Source organism: Antedon bifida, chromosome 4 (assembly GCF_963402885.1).
Source record: "Antedon bifida chromosome 4, ecAntBifi1.1, whole genome shotgun sequence".
NCBI classification, from domain to species: Eukaryota; Metazoa; Echinodermata; class Crinoidea; order Comatulida; family Antedonidae; genus Antedon; species Antedon bifida.
The window spans coordinates 18753352-18773325 of NC_136229.1; the positions used below are offsets into that span (position 1 = coordinate 18753352).

The window sequence follows — 19974 nt, forward strand, 5'->3', positions numbered from 1 at the left end:
GTACTCGGTATAATATTAAGTAATTTTTCCAGACACCGACAAATGAATCTGAAAAAACCAAAGAAGACGATACTAAAGAGATAGGTGATGACGATACTAAAGAGATAGGAGATGACGATACTAAAGAGATAGGTGATGACGATACTAAAGAGATAGGTGATGTCGATACTAAAGAGATAGGAGATGACGATACTAAAGAGATAGGAGATGCTACGAAAGAGATAGAAGATGACGATACTAAAGACATAGGAGATGACGATACAAAAGAGACAGAAGATGACGAGAATGTGGACAAGGATGTTGCTGAAGCAACGGAAACAAAGGAGCGAACAGCCTTGGATATAGCGGAAGATGTGTACAATTATCACTTTACATTGATGATGCTTTTACTATGTTTAGTCGTCATTAATATACCATCGTTGATAGTCTGGGCAAAGCATTTAAAGTAAGTGTAAAATCAACAGTTTTACGGCAAAAAACATTATTTCGATGAATAGGTGAACTTGTTTTAAAAATTATTTTCGATTTATAGGCGTAGGCCTCTATATTTTTTTTAAAAGATATGTTGATTTTTTTATTTTATTTCGGATTGATATATATTTTAAACATTTCTTTGATAATTGTTTTTATATATTATCAGCCTTGAAATCTCGCGTACGAAAATCGCTATCATCAATATTTAAACGCGTGCGTCATAAACTCGTTGGGAATTTAAAAAAAAAAATAAGAAAAACAGATAAACGCAAAATAGTTATATCTGATTCAAAAAAAGATACACAGTATGTTAATGAATAGAAATGTACTATGGTAGATAATGATAATGGGGATTATGATTAAATTTGAGTAAATATCACTAAAGACACCAAAAAGCAGCAAAACAACTCGTCGTGTCACTAATCAGACTTCTCGAAAAGGCACCAATAGCCCATTGTTCAATTCTACATCTGTACTCATTGTACTGCTAGTCTGGGTTTGGAGTTTTGACTTTAATATTAGCGTTATATGGCGTTTCATACGTATACTACTTGAGCTGGAATTTCAGACAAACATCGAAAAGCCTCGAAATATAATATCATTGTACCAGCTTCTCGTATTATTGGAAAGGGAAAGCGGCAGTTTATTTCAAATCCTAATAATTCATTTGATTTAACTCGCTTTTTTAATGCGTGAACATAAACATAAGGCCTAACCATGGAGTTATAATATTTCATACCTTCATGGCCTAACAGTCTGTTTGATAACATAAACACTTGTTTACGTGTTTTGATTGTTCGTTTCATGGCTTTGATTAATTAGCTAATGCATGTAGGCCTCTGAAGAATACTAAATAGTTTGTGTAGTTAATTCAAGGATATATGTTTTTTAATAATGACGTTTTTAATTGAAGTGAAACAAACCTGTATATAATATAAATGACATGCATTAATGTCGGCTATTCTTTAATTTTTATTTTATATGTTTAAGGCCTATTTACACTAGGACGATAACGATCGACGATAAATAGATAAATATATATTTTTTATACATAAGGCCCATTTGCCCTAGGACGATAACGATCGACGATAAATAGATAAATATATATTTTTCATACATAAAGCAAAAGAAATCTAAACATTTTTTTTATCCTAGAACTCATAGAAAAACAACCATCTATGCTGCCTTTGATGAAAATAATATTTTCACACGTCCAATCAAATGACGTCATGATTAGTAAGAGCAATAATATCGTGAAAATACAACGTTGTTATTGTTTTTATTGATCATGACGTCATTTGATTGCATTTTTTAAAGTATTAATTTGATCAAAGACAGCATAGCTGATTATCCTATAGTTCTAAAACGAAAGCTTTTCCATTTTTTTAAATGTTTATCTGTATATCGTCGATCATCGTTATCGTCCTAGTGTAAACAGGCCTTTAAACGGGAATGAGGATAAGCTAAAGTTGCATAGAACTGCTGTGATGTGCTTAACCAGCCCCTACCAACTAAGGCGATACAAACAAAACCAGAAAATATAAATAGAAAAGTACATTGAAAAATATGTTATTTATAAAACTTCAGTAAATAATTCTAAAACAGAAAAGGCCTATTGTTTGTAATTATCTGTATAAATATAAAAAATTGAAAATGTATTGTAGGTCTACAATCATTTGCGGGTAGGATTGCTCTATAACCTTACCGTATATCTGGATATTTCGATCAGCTTAGCTGTAATGATTGTATTAACCCCTGTATGTTGTCAATATAGACATAAATGATCATTGTCCATTTAATTAATTTTGCGAACTATTGTCTTTAAAAAACGAGGTCAATATTTAGAAGGATTCTTTTATAATGTTTCATAATTCGAGAGACATGACACCATCCACCTACAGTTGCCTTGTCTTAAATAATGTCATTAACGCACAGTATAATAATATTGATGTTACTATTACAGTTTAATATCAATAACAACACGCCGATATGATTACAAAGGTATATGTTTACGTCATTTGATTTACATCAACGTAAACAAGAATGCTTTGATTTTTGCGAAAATCAAATGCACGTAAACTATATGGGCTTTACAATAATAATACATTATGCATTGGTTTACAATGTTTACTGTTAAAATAGCTAACATAGAAATCATTGAAGTTATATTGTTATTAGTAGTGACGTTTGTATTTCAAAATGGCCGTTATAATAAATCGTGACAATGCCTAACAATAACATATATTATAGAAATTATAGCTATAAGCCCATTTTAGGCATATAGTCTACACTATCAAACTAGTTTGACAAAAAAAGTGTGATGTGCCTAAATATGGTAGTGATATGCCCAAATATGGTAGTGATATGACATCATCATGCCCATATATGGGCCCATCACATTTTTTTGTCGTCACATAAAGTATAACATAAAGTTACGCGTGTTCTAATGGGTATTAAACAATCGAATCATTTTAACACTAAATTTGTGAAAAAGTTGTGCAATTAACTACTACTGACGAATACGCAATGCCGTTTGCAACTTAATTGCGATTGCATTTTTTTGTGTTGTTCAAGCGTTGACGCGTTTCGGTGTTTTTTTCATTGCGTTTATTAATTTTGATTAATTAGGTATTCTTATTCGTTAACAAGTGACCCAGCAAGTGACGTCACTTGCTGTATGTTCGTCTCTGCCTATTACTTTGCGTTTATGTTTCCTATTTTAAAATAAGATTGATTAATTTTGTTTTTAGGTATTCTTATTCGCTACCAAGTGACCCAGCAAGGTATACGTCACTTGCTGTATGTTCATCTTTGGCTATTCTTCTTGATCCAAGTAAATCACTGCCGTCTAATATGTACGTATACTTGTAAACACTTATTTTACGAATTATAACGAGGATTGTTATATAGAATTGGTTATTCTGATTGATTAACTGAATTATTGGAAGTCCGTCTATATACTATGACATATTTATGATGGGGGAGGGGAGGAGAGGAAAGGAAGGGGGAGGGGGAAGCATTGTGTGTGCTGTACGTTGATTCCATTTTGACCAAAGGGCCAACATTCACTATTGTGTCGGCATTGCCACATTCTTTTGACCTAATTCGCCACCATCTTTGTATCCACTTCAAATGTTTTGTGCTAAACATAATTTATTATTCAAGTTGTGTGTGTTTATGCGTCATGTCGTACGCACAGTATCACCACCATATCACTTATTATTGTTTACATTTGCCTCGTACTTATGGTACAGCATTATCGATATGTTTTACATTGCCGTACATTATCATTTATTATATGCATATATCACTACAATTATTTATTATATGTGCTCCGTACGTACATATCACCACCATTATTTATCATAAGCGCCCCGTACGTACATATCGCCACAATGATTTATTGCATGCACCCCGTACGTACATTATCGTACCGTCACCACAATTAGTTATCATATGCGCCCGTATGTAGCCTACATATAGCTCCAATTACATTACATTATTACATGTGTATCTGCCATCTGCATATTGATCAACCCATTTCCGCCAGTCTATTTTGCTGTTCACAGTATGTTAGGTAGAACTTGAACCATAATCAACATGTTATAAATCAATAGAAATATGTTAGAGTAAATGCAAATACACTCATATACTGGTTTCTATATTTCAGTAATCTGTTTACGTTTATTGAAATCGTTTTACGATTATAATTTCTCAGGAAACAAACATCAATTTAAACACTCCTTTAAGAAACTGAATTTATTTATTCGAACTTTTATTTTCAAACGAATCAATAATACAATGTGCTTATATAAGAAAAACAATAAGACAAATAAACGGATGACTATTTACACTCAAACTACGGAATAAAGTAAATAAATAAAAACATACAATTGACTTATAATCAATGAAAACACTATAGACAAATACATGGTTGACTATTTACACTCTACGGAAAGTAACATTTTAAATAGACTAAAATGGCGTACGTGTTTACTAGGGCGTACGTGTTTACTATACTTTTTCTAAAGTTCCACTCTTTTTTCTTTTCTAATTATGTTCACAGGAATTTCGCAAAGTTTACTTCTCGTCTCACATATATCTTCACCATAGCTATGGTGCTGTACACGATCGAGTCTGTGTACCGTTTATCCTATTTTGTGTCTGTAACTTTTGTTATAGCAGCCGTGATGCAGATGTAGTGTGTTAAGTTACGGTATTATAGAGCGATTTGATGCAAGAGGCATGTTTATTTTGTTTGCTATAAGTGTCATTTTAAATGCGGCATCATGGAGTATGCGGAACGTAAAACATTGGAGACTAATGCTCTACATCTACATTATCAAACTTTATGTGACAAAAATATGTCATGTGTATGGACACGATGATGTCATATCACTACCATATTTGGGCATATCACTACCATAGTTGGGCACATCACACTTTTTTGTCCAACTAGTTTGGTAGTGTAGACAGAGCTTAACGTCCATACACATACACATATACGTCGTCGATGCATACTGAATGTGGTATACGGGTCGTTAGGACCTCAGAACTACCGCCCCTACCTCTAATGTATATATCTAATGCTGCCCTTGTATCTTACGAATACGAATATAGACATACCGTATTCTAAATTAAGTTGATTGAATAATTGAGATGATTGAACATTTTATACAAATTATGAAAGATTATAATAATATTTATTACAGGTAGTTGCGCTCAAAGGTAACGCGTCTATGCTGTTTAGAAATTTGTGCAATCTTTTTGGACCAAATTGGACAATTTAAGAACAAATTTGTTTAGGTTCATTAAATGTCTTTCTGACGTAAATGTGTTAATCAAGGAAAATTGAAGTAAATTAATTTCACACTCTGCTGCCTTGATTATGCATTTTAATTAAGGGCTAATTTGTCAGTATTTTTAAACAAATATTAATAACTTGATAATGTAATCACTATTTACCAATTATATTAAATGGGGAATGATTTAAGCCTGTATTTATTTTGTTTGTTTGTTGCTTTTTTCTACACACAACTACATAATCTTTCTTTCTAAGCCTCTCTTACAAGATTCCGCCCAAGCGAGACTCGACCCTGTTACCCCTGTAACCCCTGTAAACATAGGCATATTTGATGTTTTTTTAGATTAAAAATCACACAAAAATGTTGATACAAATTAACTTACGTAGGCCTATACGTAGGCCTATACATTATTTGTAAAAGTAATGTATCAGAAACAAAATGACTACAGTACTACGAAACAACAAAATATATAATGTAGTTGTTTATTAAACTACACAGACAGTAGAGTCGGACGTTGTCCTTTACGTGTGCACGTTGACCATGTTTTTCGAACAATCTTACACATGTCGGCCCTGATTTTGGTATTTGTAGCAGCATATAACAATGGATTGAGAAGTGCGTCAAGGTACGCAACCAAGTGGATACCCATCATCCAGCTTGTATCCGAATCAAAATCTCTAATCGTCCCCAAAATGCTTCGCGGTAAGAAACAGACGATAAACGCAAATACAAGCGCGCCAAGCAAAATGGCGGGACGGAGATACTCTCGCGTAGAAGCAACGAGGTGTGAGATCGTTCGCTGTCTGGTCAGTTTCCTCTTTGGTGGCAAAAACTTCTTGGCCGGAGGAACAATTTGGCAAGTCTTTTTAATACCATCTTGAACGTCGACATTTTGATGTTTTTCACCATTTTCTTTGGGCATGCTTCCATTATTCGATTCCTTTATTGCAAGTACTTTACTATTTGCTTTCTCTTCCCGCGTTTCTTCTGTTGCAGTAGTCGGTGATTCACATTCTTCAAATATCGTCCGAATAATTTGAGGGTTTTGAGTTTGTGGTAAAACCGTACATCGTCTCTTACGACGTTTGCGACGAACGATCAAAACAAGCGTTTGACCACTGAAGAATAGTAGAAGTACTAGTGGCAAGCATAATAAAATTACTAGGTTGAGGATTTTCAGTGTTTGAGAAGGATATAAGTGAAATGTACAAAAAATATCATCAGTCGGATCTAGATTCGCTTCGTATGAATACAAGAACACGTTTACAGTCCACAACAGAGACGGTATACACCAAACAAGTACGATCTGTGTTTGAATTACTTTGTTACTCTGCCATTTTAGATAAGTCGGGTATTTTTTGCTCAGAAGAAGGTAACGATCGAAGCTTATAAACACCAACGTGAATATAGTCACTAGAAAAAGCGTACTGACAATGATTGATTTAACCATACATAGAGCTTTACCAAAAGGCCAGTAGCCGGTTAAATAGACAGAAAGCGTTGAAGGCAAGGCTATAAGACTAACTCCGATGTCGGCAATTGCAAGACTTAAGATATGAAGGTTGCTGTACGGGTTGATACGTAATGACCTATTCCTCACCAATACGATAATCGTTAATAAATTTCCAATGAAAGTGGCAATAACAAGAAGAATGATCAACATTGAAGTACAGATTTGAATCAGCAGTGTTTCCACATCTTCTGATGTCGATGACGTGTTACTTGATTCCTCCATTCCATGAGATAATTAGTTTGGAGTGGCGATGGAGTTTACCTCAATGTTGTACAAACAGATTTGATTTGTTTTAATGTATTAGTTTCTACCCCAGTATGTTTCAATACCTGTTAGAAATGTTATATTCCATGCTATTTTAGGCCTATATTACACATATTGCGTGCATCCAACCCCGTGAAAACTCAAATCACTGAGCGCTTACAGTGTGAAATTTTCTCTTTTCTCAATTCACGCACAAACACGATCGATCTTTTCTGTTGACGCAACGCTAAATCAGCTCTATTTGTGCTCCAAGTGATGTTACCTGAAGCCTATGATAGAAGGCCTCTGATTGACTGACTTTCCGAATACCCATGTCATGATAGCTTAATTATTACAATTTTAATAATCGTAATTATGTAGTTTGCCTAAGGCTGCGTTGTGATTGGTGCGTTTATCACCTGTTCCTCATTAGTATTGTCCAATTATCTCACGATTTTTTGTATTAATACCAAACGATGATATATCGTCACACACTCAATATCAGACTATAATATTTTGTTGTTTTGCCACTTTTTCCATCTTGGTGGTTTACTACCACTTGTATTCATCCATCGTTTTCGGATTGTTATATAATAAGTATAATATTGTTATTTCACCATTTTTCATTATTTTCTGTTTTTTGTCGGTCGGTCAGTCGGTAAACACTAACTTAAGCACGCGACTGCGGCCGTGTATATGGCCTTGTTTCTAACACTCTTACTTTTGTTTGTTGACGTTGTCATGCCTCATTTCTTCCACATTTGCTACTACCTGTTGCTTGTTAAATGCCTTCCCGGTCGCGATTTTATTTTTCGTACATGTGACCCATACATCGACATGTAAAATCCATAGTCTAATCCACACGACTACACAGCGAATTGTAGTTAGCTCAATTCTTACGTCACACCTTATGAATATGACTAATGAATATTCATGTTTATTTTGTGACGTTTCATCAGAGGTCCCCAGGTACGTAAGAAATATCGCTTCCCGGCCGTATCTCCGTCGGACAAATTTTCTCCAAAATCAGGAATTAAAGCAACAATGTACAGTGTTACAAAATCACGTTTGATTTGTTGTCTAACTTGGCCGTCCTTAGTACCAGTACTAAGGACTGTGCCCTTTCCCGCATTCATCGCACTACATTCACACCAGTTGTTATAGTTGCTTAATCAGCTTAATGTACAATTCAGCAAAAATTTAATGGAGGTGTTTAAAAGAAAATTAGTCCTTTCAAGTTTAGAAGAACAGTGATATCTATGATAAAGAGGGGAGACAGCAGTAAACTGTACTATTTAAGGACATTAAAACACGCCGTGGTGTCTCTTCCCTCGACCTTATGTCAGTGTATATAGGTTATGTTAGACCGGTATTAGAATACGCCGCTCCAGTTTGGAATGGAGGCTTAACATTAAACCATATTAAAAAAAAACTTTATTTATTCACGATACTGATGTGCAGTACAACTCGTTCAATCAATATTGATTGTTTTTACACAAGTTCGTGATATTACACAAAATTCAACACCATATAAATAAGACAAAAAAGAAAGAAACACATTACTTGTAAAACGGTGCGTTGTAAGAATATAGTCCCTTATCATATTAGTACAGTTACTTTATGAGTTAAATTTGTAATGTGTTTATTTTAATTTTTTTTTATTGTAATCTTATTTTTATGTATATAATACCCCTTTCACACCAAAACTCCGGAGTGATCCCCGGGGTTTTTGACCATTCAAGTGTTGCTTTTGGTGTGAAAGGGGTATTGAAATAACTGAATCAAATATACCAGTGATATATATACATACAATGTATCTCGGTCGTCGTGTTTGTCTGATTGACAGCAGTGCTGCAGGTTAGGAGATTTGATTGTTCTTTAATGTTAGCGCCGATACAAATCCTTCTCTCTCATTTTATCCATGCTCTAACCAAGGCATAACAACAGGACTTGTCAAGATAGGAAATCGTATACACATTTGATCTTATGTCCGGCTGCGACAAATTCCAACAGTAGGCCTAATGTACTATATTCCCGCGGCGCGCGATGTCTGTTAATGGGCGTGGAGCTGAGCGTTTCGCAGCCACAGATAAACCCTTTGTTCCTCGGAGCTCAGCATCCCGTTAGAACTTGCTCTGTAACTACTATAAATCTAATGAATAATTGTTAAGAACATGTCGGTCGTTGAATTTCACAATCGGAAAAATCGTAATAGCGCCCCCGCTATTGTGTTATTGTTTACATCCTATTGTATTTAAATATATAATGAATTAAAATGTTATCCAATATCCATTAGTATCATTATGTCATGTCCTTGAAATGAAATTATACAATTCTAAAAAACAATTTGTGACGTCATGTGTGTCATTATAAATAGTAATTAAAGTGCCTTTTTCTATATACGTTATAAAATTAAAAACACCCTAGTACAAATCAACCAAACAATAGTTTCAGATTTCAAATTTGTAATATCAGAACTAAATCAATGAACAATAACTAAAGGAGGACGTTCATGCTATTACTATAATGAAGGTGAAGATGTAAATATCACGACGGCGCCGCGCGGCCCTACTGAATTCTAGTTTGCGCGCAATACCATTGAGGCCTACTGATATTTCTATTATTACTATTAGACAACAGTTCCAAATAAGCTTACTTTACACAATTCCTAATATGATTAAACTTTTACATCCTTTTCTTTGTCAATCAGGCCTACGTTTTCCGAAGATAAACATGTTCGATATATCAAATATAGTACTACTAGGGCCTACACTATCTTTGGATATATGGCCTATAAAGTGTTTTGTTTTCCATTTGTCGTTAAATACCAAAAAATAATGAAAACTAGGCTCGTTTTATTTACCAAGGAAATCAAAACATTTACACAGGTAATAATTATGATGAAATTATTTTATATATGGTATTCCTTGGTACATAAAGGCCTGGGTCTACAAATTACATGGAGGAACTAACCATTGTAATTATGTACATGAACGAAAAACCCTATACGGCATTCGAGGTTGAAAGTTTTAAACTGAAAGGTTTTCCCGGGTTTGAGCGTGTTTGACCCTAGGCTTATATTACGCATGTATCACTGCCTTGTTTACTGCCTTTTGACGTGTGCTTGGTGATTCGTGCACGCGTCAGACAACCATAGTCAACTTGAGTCCCACTGGGACCAATCTTAACTCATTCTTCTGCTAATCTTCTGTGACCCGTATCTTACGTTTTCTAACTGACCAATTATATTTAATTCAGTAACGGCACTCTACTGTCAATCTTTAGTGTGGCTTGACAACAAAGCCTAAATACATTGTACACTGGTGGAGAAAGTGTGAAGTCAGTTGGTGGTAGAATGTGTTTCCAGACTGCGCATTAATCGCTTAGTTACAGTGGTTAAGGAAGCAGTGATCACAGAGGTTCAGGCTCTGTGTAATTTCATGAATCAAAATATTCTTTAATTTTCTTCCAATTATTTTGGTTTTGTCATGCGTATAGACGGAAATCAGATTTAGTACGCGGCGATCTATAATTAGACCGAATGGTAAGTATTGTCAGTATTTATTCTTGTGGTCTAATTGCCTTTTCATTTCCTTACAATTAATGTTAACAAGTATACGACGGTTTTCACAATCTGAAGTACGGTAGGCGACCAAGAACTTACCTTATACTATACAGTTATAGTGTGAGATGCGGGTTTATGTTCAACGTATAGTGTCTATCACACTTTTAGCCCAAGCGGTTTATGTCAATTATTTTTGGCTGTCGATACTCAAAAGCATGGCTTAACAGTAAGTACCGAATACCTACATTTTTATTTATAATACTTTTGACGAAAATCCTTGAACGTTTCCAAAAATACAAAACCAGTAACGAAAAGGGGAAACGTGTACGATGTACATCTGAACCACTCCGTTCAATATTAATTGATAATAGCAAAATTGAAATATCCAAAAACATTCGTTAAAACATGTACTATGTTTACCTTTATACCTCAGTCTGTATCCACACATTAAAGATTATTGTTGTTGTTGAATTAAACTCGTAAAGGATAGTCGGTTTGGAGAAAGAGTCTATTATAAAAATATTTCGATTACGAAATGTTGAATCTAGTAATCATTTAACAAAATACATACAGAGTATAATCATGTTAAAGTCGACGGCAATATTAGTAATTCTTTAACATGTTTAATCAGTATCCACTTTTGTTCTTTTTATTCAATATTTTTTATTAAAGATATATTGTCCCCCTGAAAAAACAATTCTTACAATTTGTTGTTGTTGAATATGCCATTTTAATGTCACATAATAGTTAACCACTTTGACTAAAAATTGGAGCGAAAAAAAATATTTACCTGAAAAAACTGCAATTTAAAGCAAAACATTTTTTACAAGCGAATGGGTTTTTGGTTTAATTTAACTATTTATTTTGTCATTTTATAAGTGAAAATATTGGTGGTTTTTTTTTTATGGAAGAGGTTTACTACAAAATATTCACACAAAAAATATGGGGGTTGAAAGATATATCAATATTAGAGAAAATTCACTTAAAATTCTGTACATATATTTTAGGAATAGGTAATTCTGTACCAAGTACTGTGATAGGAGAGTGTGGAAGATTACCCATCCAAATTCCAAGTATCAGTAATGTAATTCGTTACTGGCTGAGGGCAATGATAAATATATTAAACAATGATTTTCAATATAAAAAAGCTCAAAGAAATGAGCAATGTTAGGCCAATGACGTAAAACAAATATTAGGCCTATGTATAGGCCTACATGGATTTGGTAACATTGGCATGCTCAACTGGTCAACAACATATACTTTTATTTACTAACCGACATTGAACGACAAAAATTCCATGAAGTTCCACTTTAAGCTCCAATATTACACACACATTAAATATAATTACAATCATAAACAAATTATGACTAAACGAAGACTAGGGATATTAGTGTAATGGTATTGATTTATATGAATTTATACGAATACAGAAAGGTCCAGTGAAGAAATTGTCCAGATGTTTTTTAAAGTCCATTAGGCATAATAATTAGATCCCAAAATAAAACAGTTCACATCGTAAAACTATTAGATATTGATAATTTTAAGCAGAGATTCGACAGGGCCAATCCATCGTATCCCCCCAGATAAAATCAATCACTCCCATCCAAACGTGCCTGGACAGACTTAGGACCAATCATTAACCTCACAGATGATGTAATGACATATGCTAATGAACAGAAGCCAATATATCCCCAAGTTTGAGAATAGCCCAAACACACCTCATAGACACTTCTTCGAAGACACACTTTACTGACACTCAGAAGCACATCTACAGCCACACCTCACTTACAGCATCACTCTTATACTTTGTTCCTGTTTCTTTATGATTATTGCATTATCCTGTATTATATTGTATTGTGTATTATAACGTATTATTGAATAAACAACTGTGATATTCAATCAACCAAGCGAGAAGAGTCTTTAATATACACACACAGTAGATCATATTAGAATTGGAAATTAAAAAAGTAAGATGGAATCGTATTAATATAAATGAAAGATTATGCAAATTACTTCACTTTAGTTTGTTCTTTTATTTATTAGAACTAAATATATGTTTTCAGTTTAACCACATCTAAATTAAAATATATCTATCTTATGTCTACTAGAAATACTGATCTCGTTACTAAGCTTGGAAAATATTTATTTATTTCATTTAAACGTAGAGCAGCATTTTTAAACGCACTCTGATGTTAAGTTTATTTATATGTTACATATTATTTGGGCCATATATAATAAATGTTTCTTGGATTTTTCAAGGAAAGAAAGAAAGAAAATAGTCAAAACAAAAATAGAAAAACTCTAGACCGCCGGTAATAACTAGAAATTAATTAATTTCAATAATACAAAAGCAGTCAGCCGGATTTATTGTAAGAAGCTTACATTTTGCCATGTTTGTAATCTATTATAGCCTCCTTTACTGACTAAACAGAAAGAAGTTCTTCAATCTGTTTTTTCAATACTTGCTTCCTTGTTTCGTTTTGGGAATTATGAAAAACTATTTCCTTATATGGTCATCTGCTTTTAGACAAGCACTTAAAGTGATAAACTGTTTAAAATTATAAATTAATAAGTAGTTTTCTCAATACTTATTTTTGAAATAATTTTGATGTTGAAATGTGTGTAGTTGGTCGCTTTCTTGTACATGCTTTATTGTAGAATGTAATTTTGAGTTAATAATTTACAAGTTAATATGGAATCATTATATTTGATGTTCAGATTCTGCCAATTTTACTTTATGGTAGTGAAATATGGAGTATATCAATATTAGAGAAAATTCACTTCAACTATTTTAGGAATTAGGAGGTGTTGCAGTGAGAGGAGAATGTGAAATGTTCCTCATCCAAATTCCAAGTAGGCCTATTATTAATGTAATTCGTTACTGGCTGAGGGTAATCCAAATGGATAATGATAAATACATTAAACAATGATAGAAAATATAGAAAAGCTTGTTGGGCCAATGAGGTAAAACAAATATTAGGCCTATACATGGATTTGGTAACATATAGGCCTATACATGCTCAACAATATATGTACTTTTATTTCAAATTGTAAACAAAAAGTAACCGACAACAAAATTACATGAAGGTCTAAGTTCCAATATTATACACGCATTAAAAATATAATTTTCAAGAATTGAATACTTGATTTAATTAAGAAATTACAATCATAAACAAATTATGACTAAACGAAGACTAGGGATAGTAAAATTAGAAATCAAAAAAGGAAGATGAAATCATATTAATTATGCAAATTACTTCACTTTAGTTTGTTATTTTATTCAGATATTACTGTAGAATCTGTTATACGAATAACAACATCTAAATTAAAATATATTTATCTTAGAAATAGTGATCTCATTACTAAGCTTGGAAAATATTCATTTCATTTAAACGTAGAGCAGAATTTTTAAACGCACTCTGATGTTAAGTTTATTTATATGTTACATTGTATATCATTTGGGCCAAAGGCCATATATAATAAATGTTTCTTGGATTTTTCAAGGAAAGAAAGAAAGAAAATAATCTAGAAAAACTGTAGACCGCCGGTAATAACTGGAAATTTCAATAATACAAAAGCAGTGAAAGTCAGCCGGAGTTAAATTGTTCCATGTTTGTAATCTATTATAGCCTCCTTTGCTGACTAAACAGAAAGAAGTTCTTCTATCTGTTTTTAGTCGCGTGGACGCGACTCTATAGTTCACTATGTCGGTCGGTTGGTCGGTCTGTCTGTCGGTCTGTCTGTCTGTCGGTCCGGTATCACTATGCGTTTTATCGCTTTCTGAACTTATCTTGATATCAGTTTAATATAGCTAAGTCAATTTTTCACAGAATATTCCTTATGGCCAGGAATCGATGTGGTTATGTTTTCACGGTGCGCAATAAAAAAATACGCGGTCTACGCACGATTTAACGAAATCACGTTTGTAATCATATCTTCACAACCATGAATCACAATTAAATAAAATTTGGTACTCATAAATTTCAGGGCATAAATCATCATATGGCAATACAATTACGTGCGTAGCGCATGTAACGCATGCGTACGCGCGCTTAAAATTTTCAAAATTTATTTTCGATGAAATAAGAGTACGTTTCAGGCAATTTTAAGCGTTTACAAAATTGCCATGACTGCGCAGATTTGTGTGCGCGCACTGCGCGTTAAATGTTATTGCGCACTCTTTTTGCCCGATCTCTGTTTTCTTGACTTACTTAACTCGAAATTACGTTTATACGAGCACGTCAAAAGTCACAGGCTACGCACGTGTAAATTAAAAAAATATAAATGTTTTTAAACATTTCAACATTTTTAAACATGTTCAGTAATTTCGGTCAGTATAGTTCACTATGTCGGTCGGTCGGTCTGTCGGTATGTCTGTCGGTCCGGTATCACTATGCATTGTAGCACGCGACTTAATGGCTGTTGGCCTTGTTTCTTTAAAAAGTAATGAATATTGCAAATTGCCAAAACCTTTTTACTATTTTTTTGGGCAATAAGGTAATGTGTAGAATGTCAATATGACGCTTTGTAATCAATTTATTAGAGTAGTCCTGAATCTTTAGTGTATTGAGGAAACAACTGACGTGATTGACTGGTTAATTGAATGAATCCTCAAGCTTAATATTATATTCCCCTGTCTGATTATAATAGTATATAATAATGATATAGATATCAACAATTACCATTTTCGTTCTTCGTTATCATAGTCGTTATTTATTTATTCTGGGTAGCCTCTTCAGTCTAAGACTGTTCTCACAGAGGGCCCCAGTGTATATGATGAGTTGATAGTGGCTTTGTGTGAACTAGTACACCGAGGTAACCCCCTACTCGTCTCGACAGATGTACTAGGTTCTTTAAAGTTCACATGAGCCAGATGTGTACACTGGACCTTTTTATAGTCCTTATCCACCAGAACCGTCATTATCACGAGAATTTCATAATTATCATTATCAGTATAACGTCATCATCATCAGTATCATAACAAAAGCTTCATGATGAAGGCATAGTCATTATCACGACAACTACTTCATCATTATCATGACAACTACTTCATCATTATCATGACAACTACTTCATCATTTAATATCATGACAACTACTTCATCATTTAATATCATGGCAACAACGTCATCATCAGTATCATTACAAATTACGAAGGAAACGTCATAGTATCTTTATTTTGTCCATTAAAAATAAATTAACAGAAATTTGTTTTAAATCATCGTCTATCTTTATCATGCCATTGTTTCCAACATTTATAGTATAAGACGTTATTTTCTTATCATTATCCTGCGTCCATGCCAATTTTATTTTTATCAACTAATTAGCATATTTCATTTCGTTACAATGTTTTTTTAATATTTTTTTTCATTGAAAGTCAATAACTATTATAATTCCGGCATGAAATTATAATTTTAATGTCATGTCGTCGCATTCAGCTAACCTTTACAATTCATTTCCATTTTAATGAGGCAACTGAGGTCTTTATAATTAAAGAAAAACATATTTTTTTATATTACATTGTATCTTAAAATTATTATCATCTTGTCGTATATTGATCAATACCAAGCGCATCTTTCCATAAAATACTAATCTTCTACGAGGTATCGATCAAATTACAAAGTACTACACGTTTTAATGTATTATTAATAATTTACCATCGACTGTGAATAAAATTGCATATACTTTAAAACTAATTTTAAAAACGTTGACCTAGTTAGTGTCTTATTTTATCTTATTTTTCTTTCCTGCAAAGTCGTTATTATCATCTAACAATTACTCCTTTATTTGGATACATTTAGCCAATATTGTTCATTGTGAAGTAGTAAATGAAGAAACGGGTTTATTAGACTTATTATTAACTATACGTATGCCTTGCGATCGATATCGAACGCAATAAATCGATATCGGTAAAATCTCAATAAGTTAATTGATGTTTAAAGGTCGTAAATTGACAATAACTGTCAAAATAAACGAATAATTTTATTTTTTAAAATTTCTTTTTCTGTGTAGAGTCTTGTCTTTGCTGAGAAATGTCATCGTACGTTGTAGTGATTAAATTTCATATTTCATCGATGAATTCCTGCTGAAAATGGAGTTTGACGAAAATGCGTCAACATCTGACGCGTCTGACGAATTTGAAGTTACTGCAGGGTTGATACTCACCCATATACTCGTTAGCATCCTGTCTATAATAGCCATAGGTGGAAACGCTTTAACGATTATCGTATTCACGCGAAACGCAACATTAAGGAATAACCCACAAAGCAACCGGCACATCATGAGTCTAGCCACGGCTGATCTTGGTGTCGGACTGATCCCACTACCCCTGATGATCGTTGTCACCACGCTAGACCGATGGCCATTTGGCGTAGTCATGTGCATGCTTAAATCTATAATAGAGGGAAGTTTTTTAATTGTGACTATTTATACCATTGCGTTCATAAGCTTAGATCGTTACTTGCTCGTTCACAAGGAATATCCCGTTTACCTGGAAGCTCAAACAAAGCGAAAAGTGAATATGCAAATTAGTTTCACCTGGGTGTTCTCAATAGTGACAATGACAACCAATGAGATTGTCTACTATGAGGTAGTGGGATTTAATGACACAACAGACGATCTGTATTGTAACTTCCATACCATACCCCAAACATTATCAAACTTATTTCTTCTATTTATTCTGTTATTCATGCCAATGTCGGTAATCGCGTATTTCAATTTGAATACGTTTTTGAATATTCGAAAAAGAATACTACGCCGACGTAGAGTAGGAATTATGGACGACGGTGCGTCCGCTACAGTTAACACCGTTGCAGTAAACCCATCAAAAATTGATCGCGCTCAAAACGCAGACGACATGTCATCAAAGTTTCCGAACGTGCATAGGCCTACAGATAAAAATTCATCATCGACACATGTAAACTTCAAGCGAAGATACGTTAAACCAGCGATTATGATGGGCGTGATACTATCGACGTTCTTAGTTTGTTGGGCCCCTTTGGGGGTAACTGGAGTTATGAAAAATTTTACGATGGTGTTTGAAGACGGAAGACACTGGAAGTGGATACATTTGATTATGTATGCAGATTCCGTGTTCAATCCCATACTTTACGCCATAACTAATAAAAAGGTCCGGATTGCTATGGTAAAATGTATCAAGTGGAAGTGACGAAGAATTACAGTAGGACCTGAGTGATCTTTGCCGCCTTTAGTAGAAAACAATGGCAGCTCTGAGTAGATTGCAATTTATTCTAGAAAAACGTTGTTTAGTAACGTCAATCTTACCACCAAGGCAATCTGACAGATTGCTATAGCAGATTGCCTTGTATTACTATAAATTTTAATTGATAAATTGTGCTTGGATTTTGTTCCATAATAATAATTGGGATTATTTTATGTAATTTAAAAAAAAGTTGTAGTCGTCAAGGAGTCATGAAGAACGTGTGTACGCATACGTCAATTGTGTGCCTCTCATTATAATGGTGCCTGACATTAATGAAGCATGCCACAAGAAGAAGGACAATTAGGCCTACGTAAGTGTTGACGTCACGTTTATGTCCATTACTCTGCTTTCTATTGTCGTTTTAAAGTTTAACATTAAATTATTAAACGAATTGTAAATACATTATAGAAACATTTAAATCTCTTTGTGTTATTTGATACTGGTGATTCAGTTTTTACAAATCAAATCAAATCAAACTAAGTAACTTATTGATTAAATTGTAATGATCCAACCACTTAATGAAAAAAAAAGAAAATGTATATATAATATAATAAAAATAACAACATAAAAAAGGATGATGTATTTATTATGATATGATGAAATGAAAAAAAGTGGTAGTTTAAGCTCTGTCTACTCTATCAAACTAGTTTGACAAAAACAAGTGTGATTTGCCCATATCACTACTATATTTGGGCAGTGATATGCGCAAATATGGTAGTGATATGATGTCATCGTGTTCATATAACAATGTGCACATCACATTTTTTTGTCACATAAAGTGTGATAGAGTGTAGAGCTTAACGCAAAAAAGAGAAAACCTTTTGACTATACCAAAGAAAATGATAAACGAGTAAAAAAGACCGACAATGATTACTTCTTTCTAATCGTGCGCAGGACAAACAAGCGACAACTCTGACAAACACAATGCTACCACTTATCGTGCCTTGTTCACCATAATGTCGACGTCGAACACGCGAGACCGTCGAGTGATTTTCTTGTCATTTTCTCAAGGTGTAATAACTTCAGCATATTAATTGTTTTATAGAGCCTAATACGATCCAATCACAAATAATGAATTGAAAATTACACTTTATTTCAATCAGTGAACCGAAGGTCATTTTAAAGTTAAGTTGAACTATTAAAAATGGAGCTTGATTGAGTTGAGTGTCAACTATTTGCATTTTAACTGCATTAATATACTTAGGCCTAAAGAGCGCGCAGTGATATTGATGTTGATTTTAACACAGCACTTCAATCGGCCCTCCATCAATTTTATATAACACACTCGGTGATGATTGGCTGTTTACACAAGAGACAAAAGTTGACGGACGCAGATGCAGATAAATCGATATTTGGCATACATATCCAAAATCCGGCGCCGTCAATGTTCCGTTTTAACGACGCTACACGCGGCTATGCGACAATCGATATGCACGTAGCCTCGTGAAAACGAAACAAGTGTGAAAAACCCTTTATAAGGTTATTAAAAAAACTGATGTACCGTTGTAATTTATTGGTCATTTGAATAAATGATTTATAACAATAATTATGATGACACTTGCTTCTTAGAGACAAATAAAATGTTACAGCATCATTAATAAACAAGTCATTATTGTGAACGTGAAAACCATTTATATTGATTGAAATTTTAGTAATAACAGTTATTTTAAAAATCGATAAAAGTGAAAAGATAACCGAAAACTATATGTTTTTATGTAGCTGTGTGTTTACGCTTTAAGCAATTACCTTGAAGAAATCGTCCGTCTGTTTTGGAAATTTATGGAAATAATATTATAGTCGAAATTCACGTCATCGCTGTGCTGCTCCGTAACGTAATGTTTAAATCTGGTTTCCGCTTGTAACGCAACGCATGGCGTACGTACCATTCAAACGACAGTTCGGATCACCCATCGCGTCGTGATTGGTCAATTCACATGCGGTGACAATGTGTTACGTCATTGTTGGCAGTCACCAACAGTTTAGCAATATTACTTTCTCATCAATTCTAAATTATTTGTTTAATTTGGTTTTAATTAATCACTATTAATTGTTACCTTATAGTAAGTAACAATTGTTAGGCCTACTAGTTGCTACAAAAATTACAGTATAGGCATCCTAAACTTTGATTTCCTTTTCTTCCTAAACCAATAAAT

General features: G+C 33.6%; 2 protein-coding genes across 5 annotated transcripts in view; both read left to right on the top strand.

Moving 5' to 3' along the window:
- Positions 1–5472, top strand: part of LOC144841134 (GPI inositol-deacylase-like) — a 29352-nt gene extending 23880 nt beyond the window's left edge. Inside the window, exons 20-23 of one of the 4 annotated variants that reach the window (XM_078697330.1) lie at positions 33–156; positions 226–445; positions 3225–3329; positions 4541–5472. In XM_078697330.1, the coding sequence (XP_078553456.1) occupies positions 33–156; positions 226–445; positions 3225–3329; positions 4541–4676 (585 nt within the window). In that variant the 3' untranslated portion in view covers positions 4677–5472. Of the gene's footprint in view, positions 1–32; positions 446–3224; positions 3330–4540 lie in introns of all 4 variants that reach the window. The other 3 variants (XM_078697331.1, XM_078697329.1, XM_078697328.1) reach the window with 3 other exon arrangements.
- An 11214-nt stretch (positions 5473–16686) lies between these two features.
- On the top strand, positions 16687–18232 carry LOC144841151 (putative G-protein coupled receptor No18). Its single transcript, XM_078697366.1, has one exon. It carries the CDS (start codon positions 16691–16693, stop codon positions 17765–17767), a length of 1077 nt encoding a protein of 358 aa, XP_078553492.1. The 5' UTR covers positions 16687–16690; the 3' UTR covers positions 17768–18232.
- The last annotated feature ends 1742 nt before the right edge of the window (positions 18233–19974 follow it).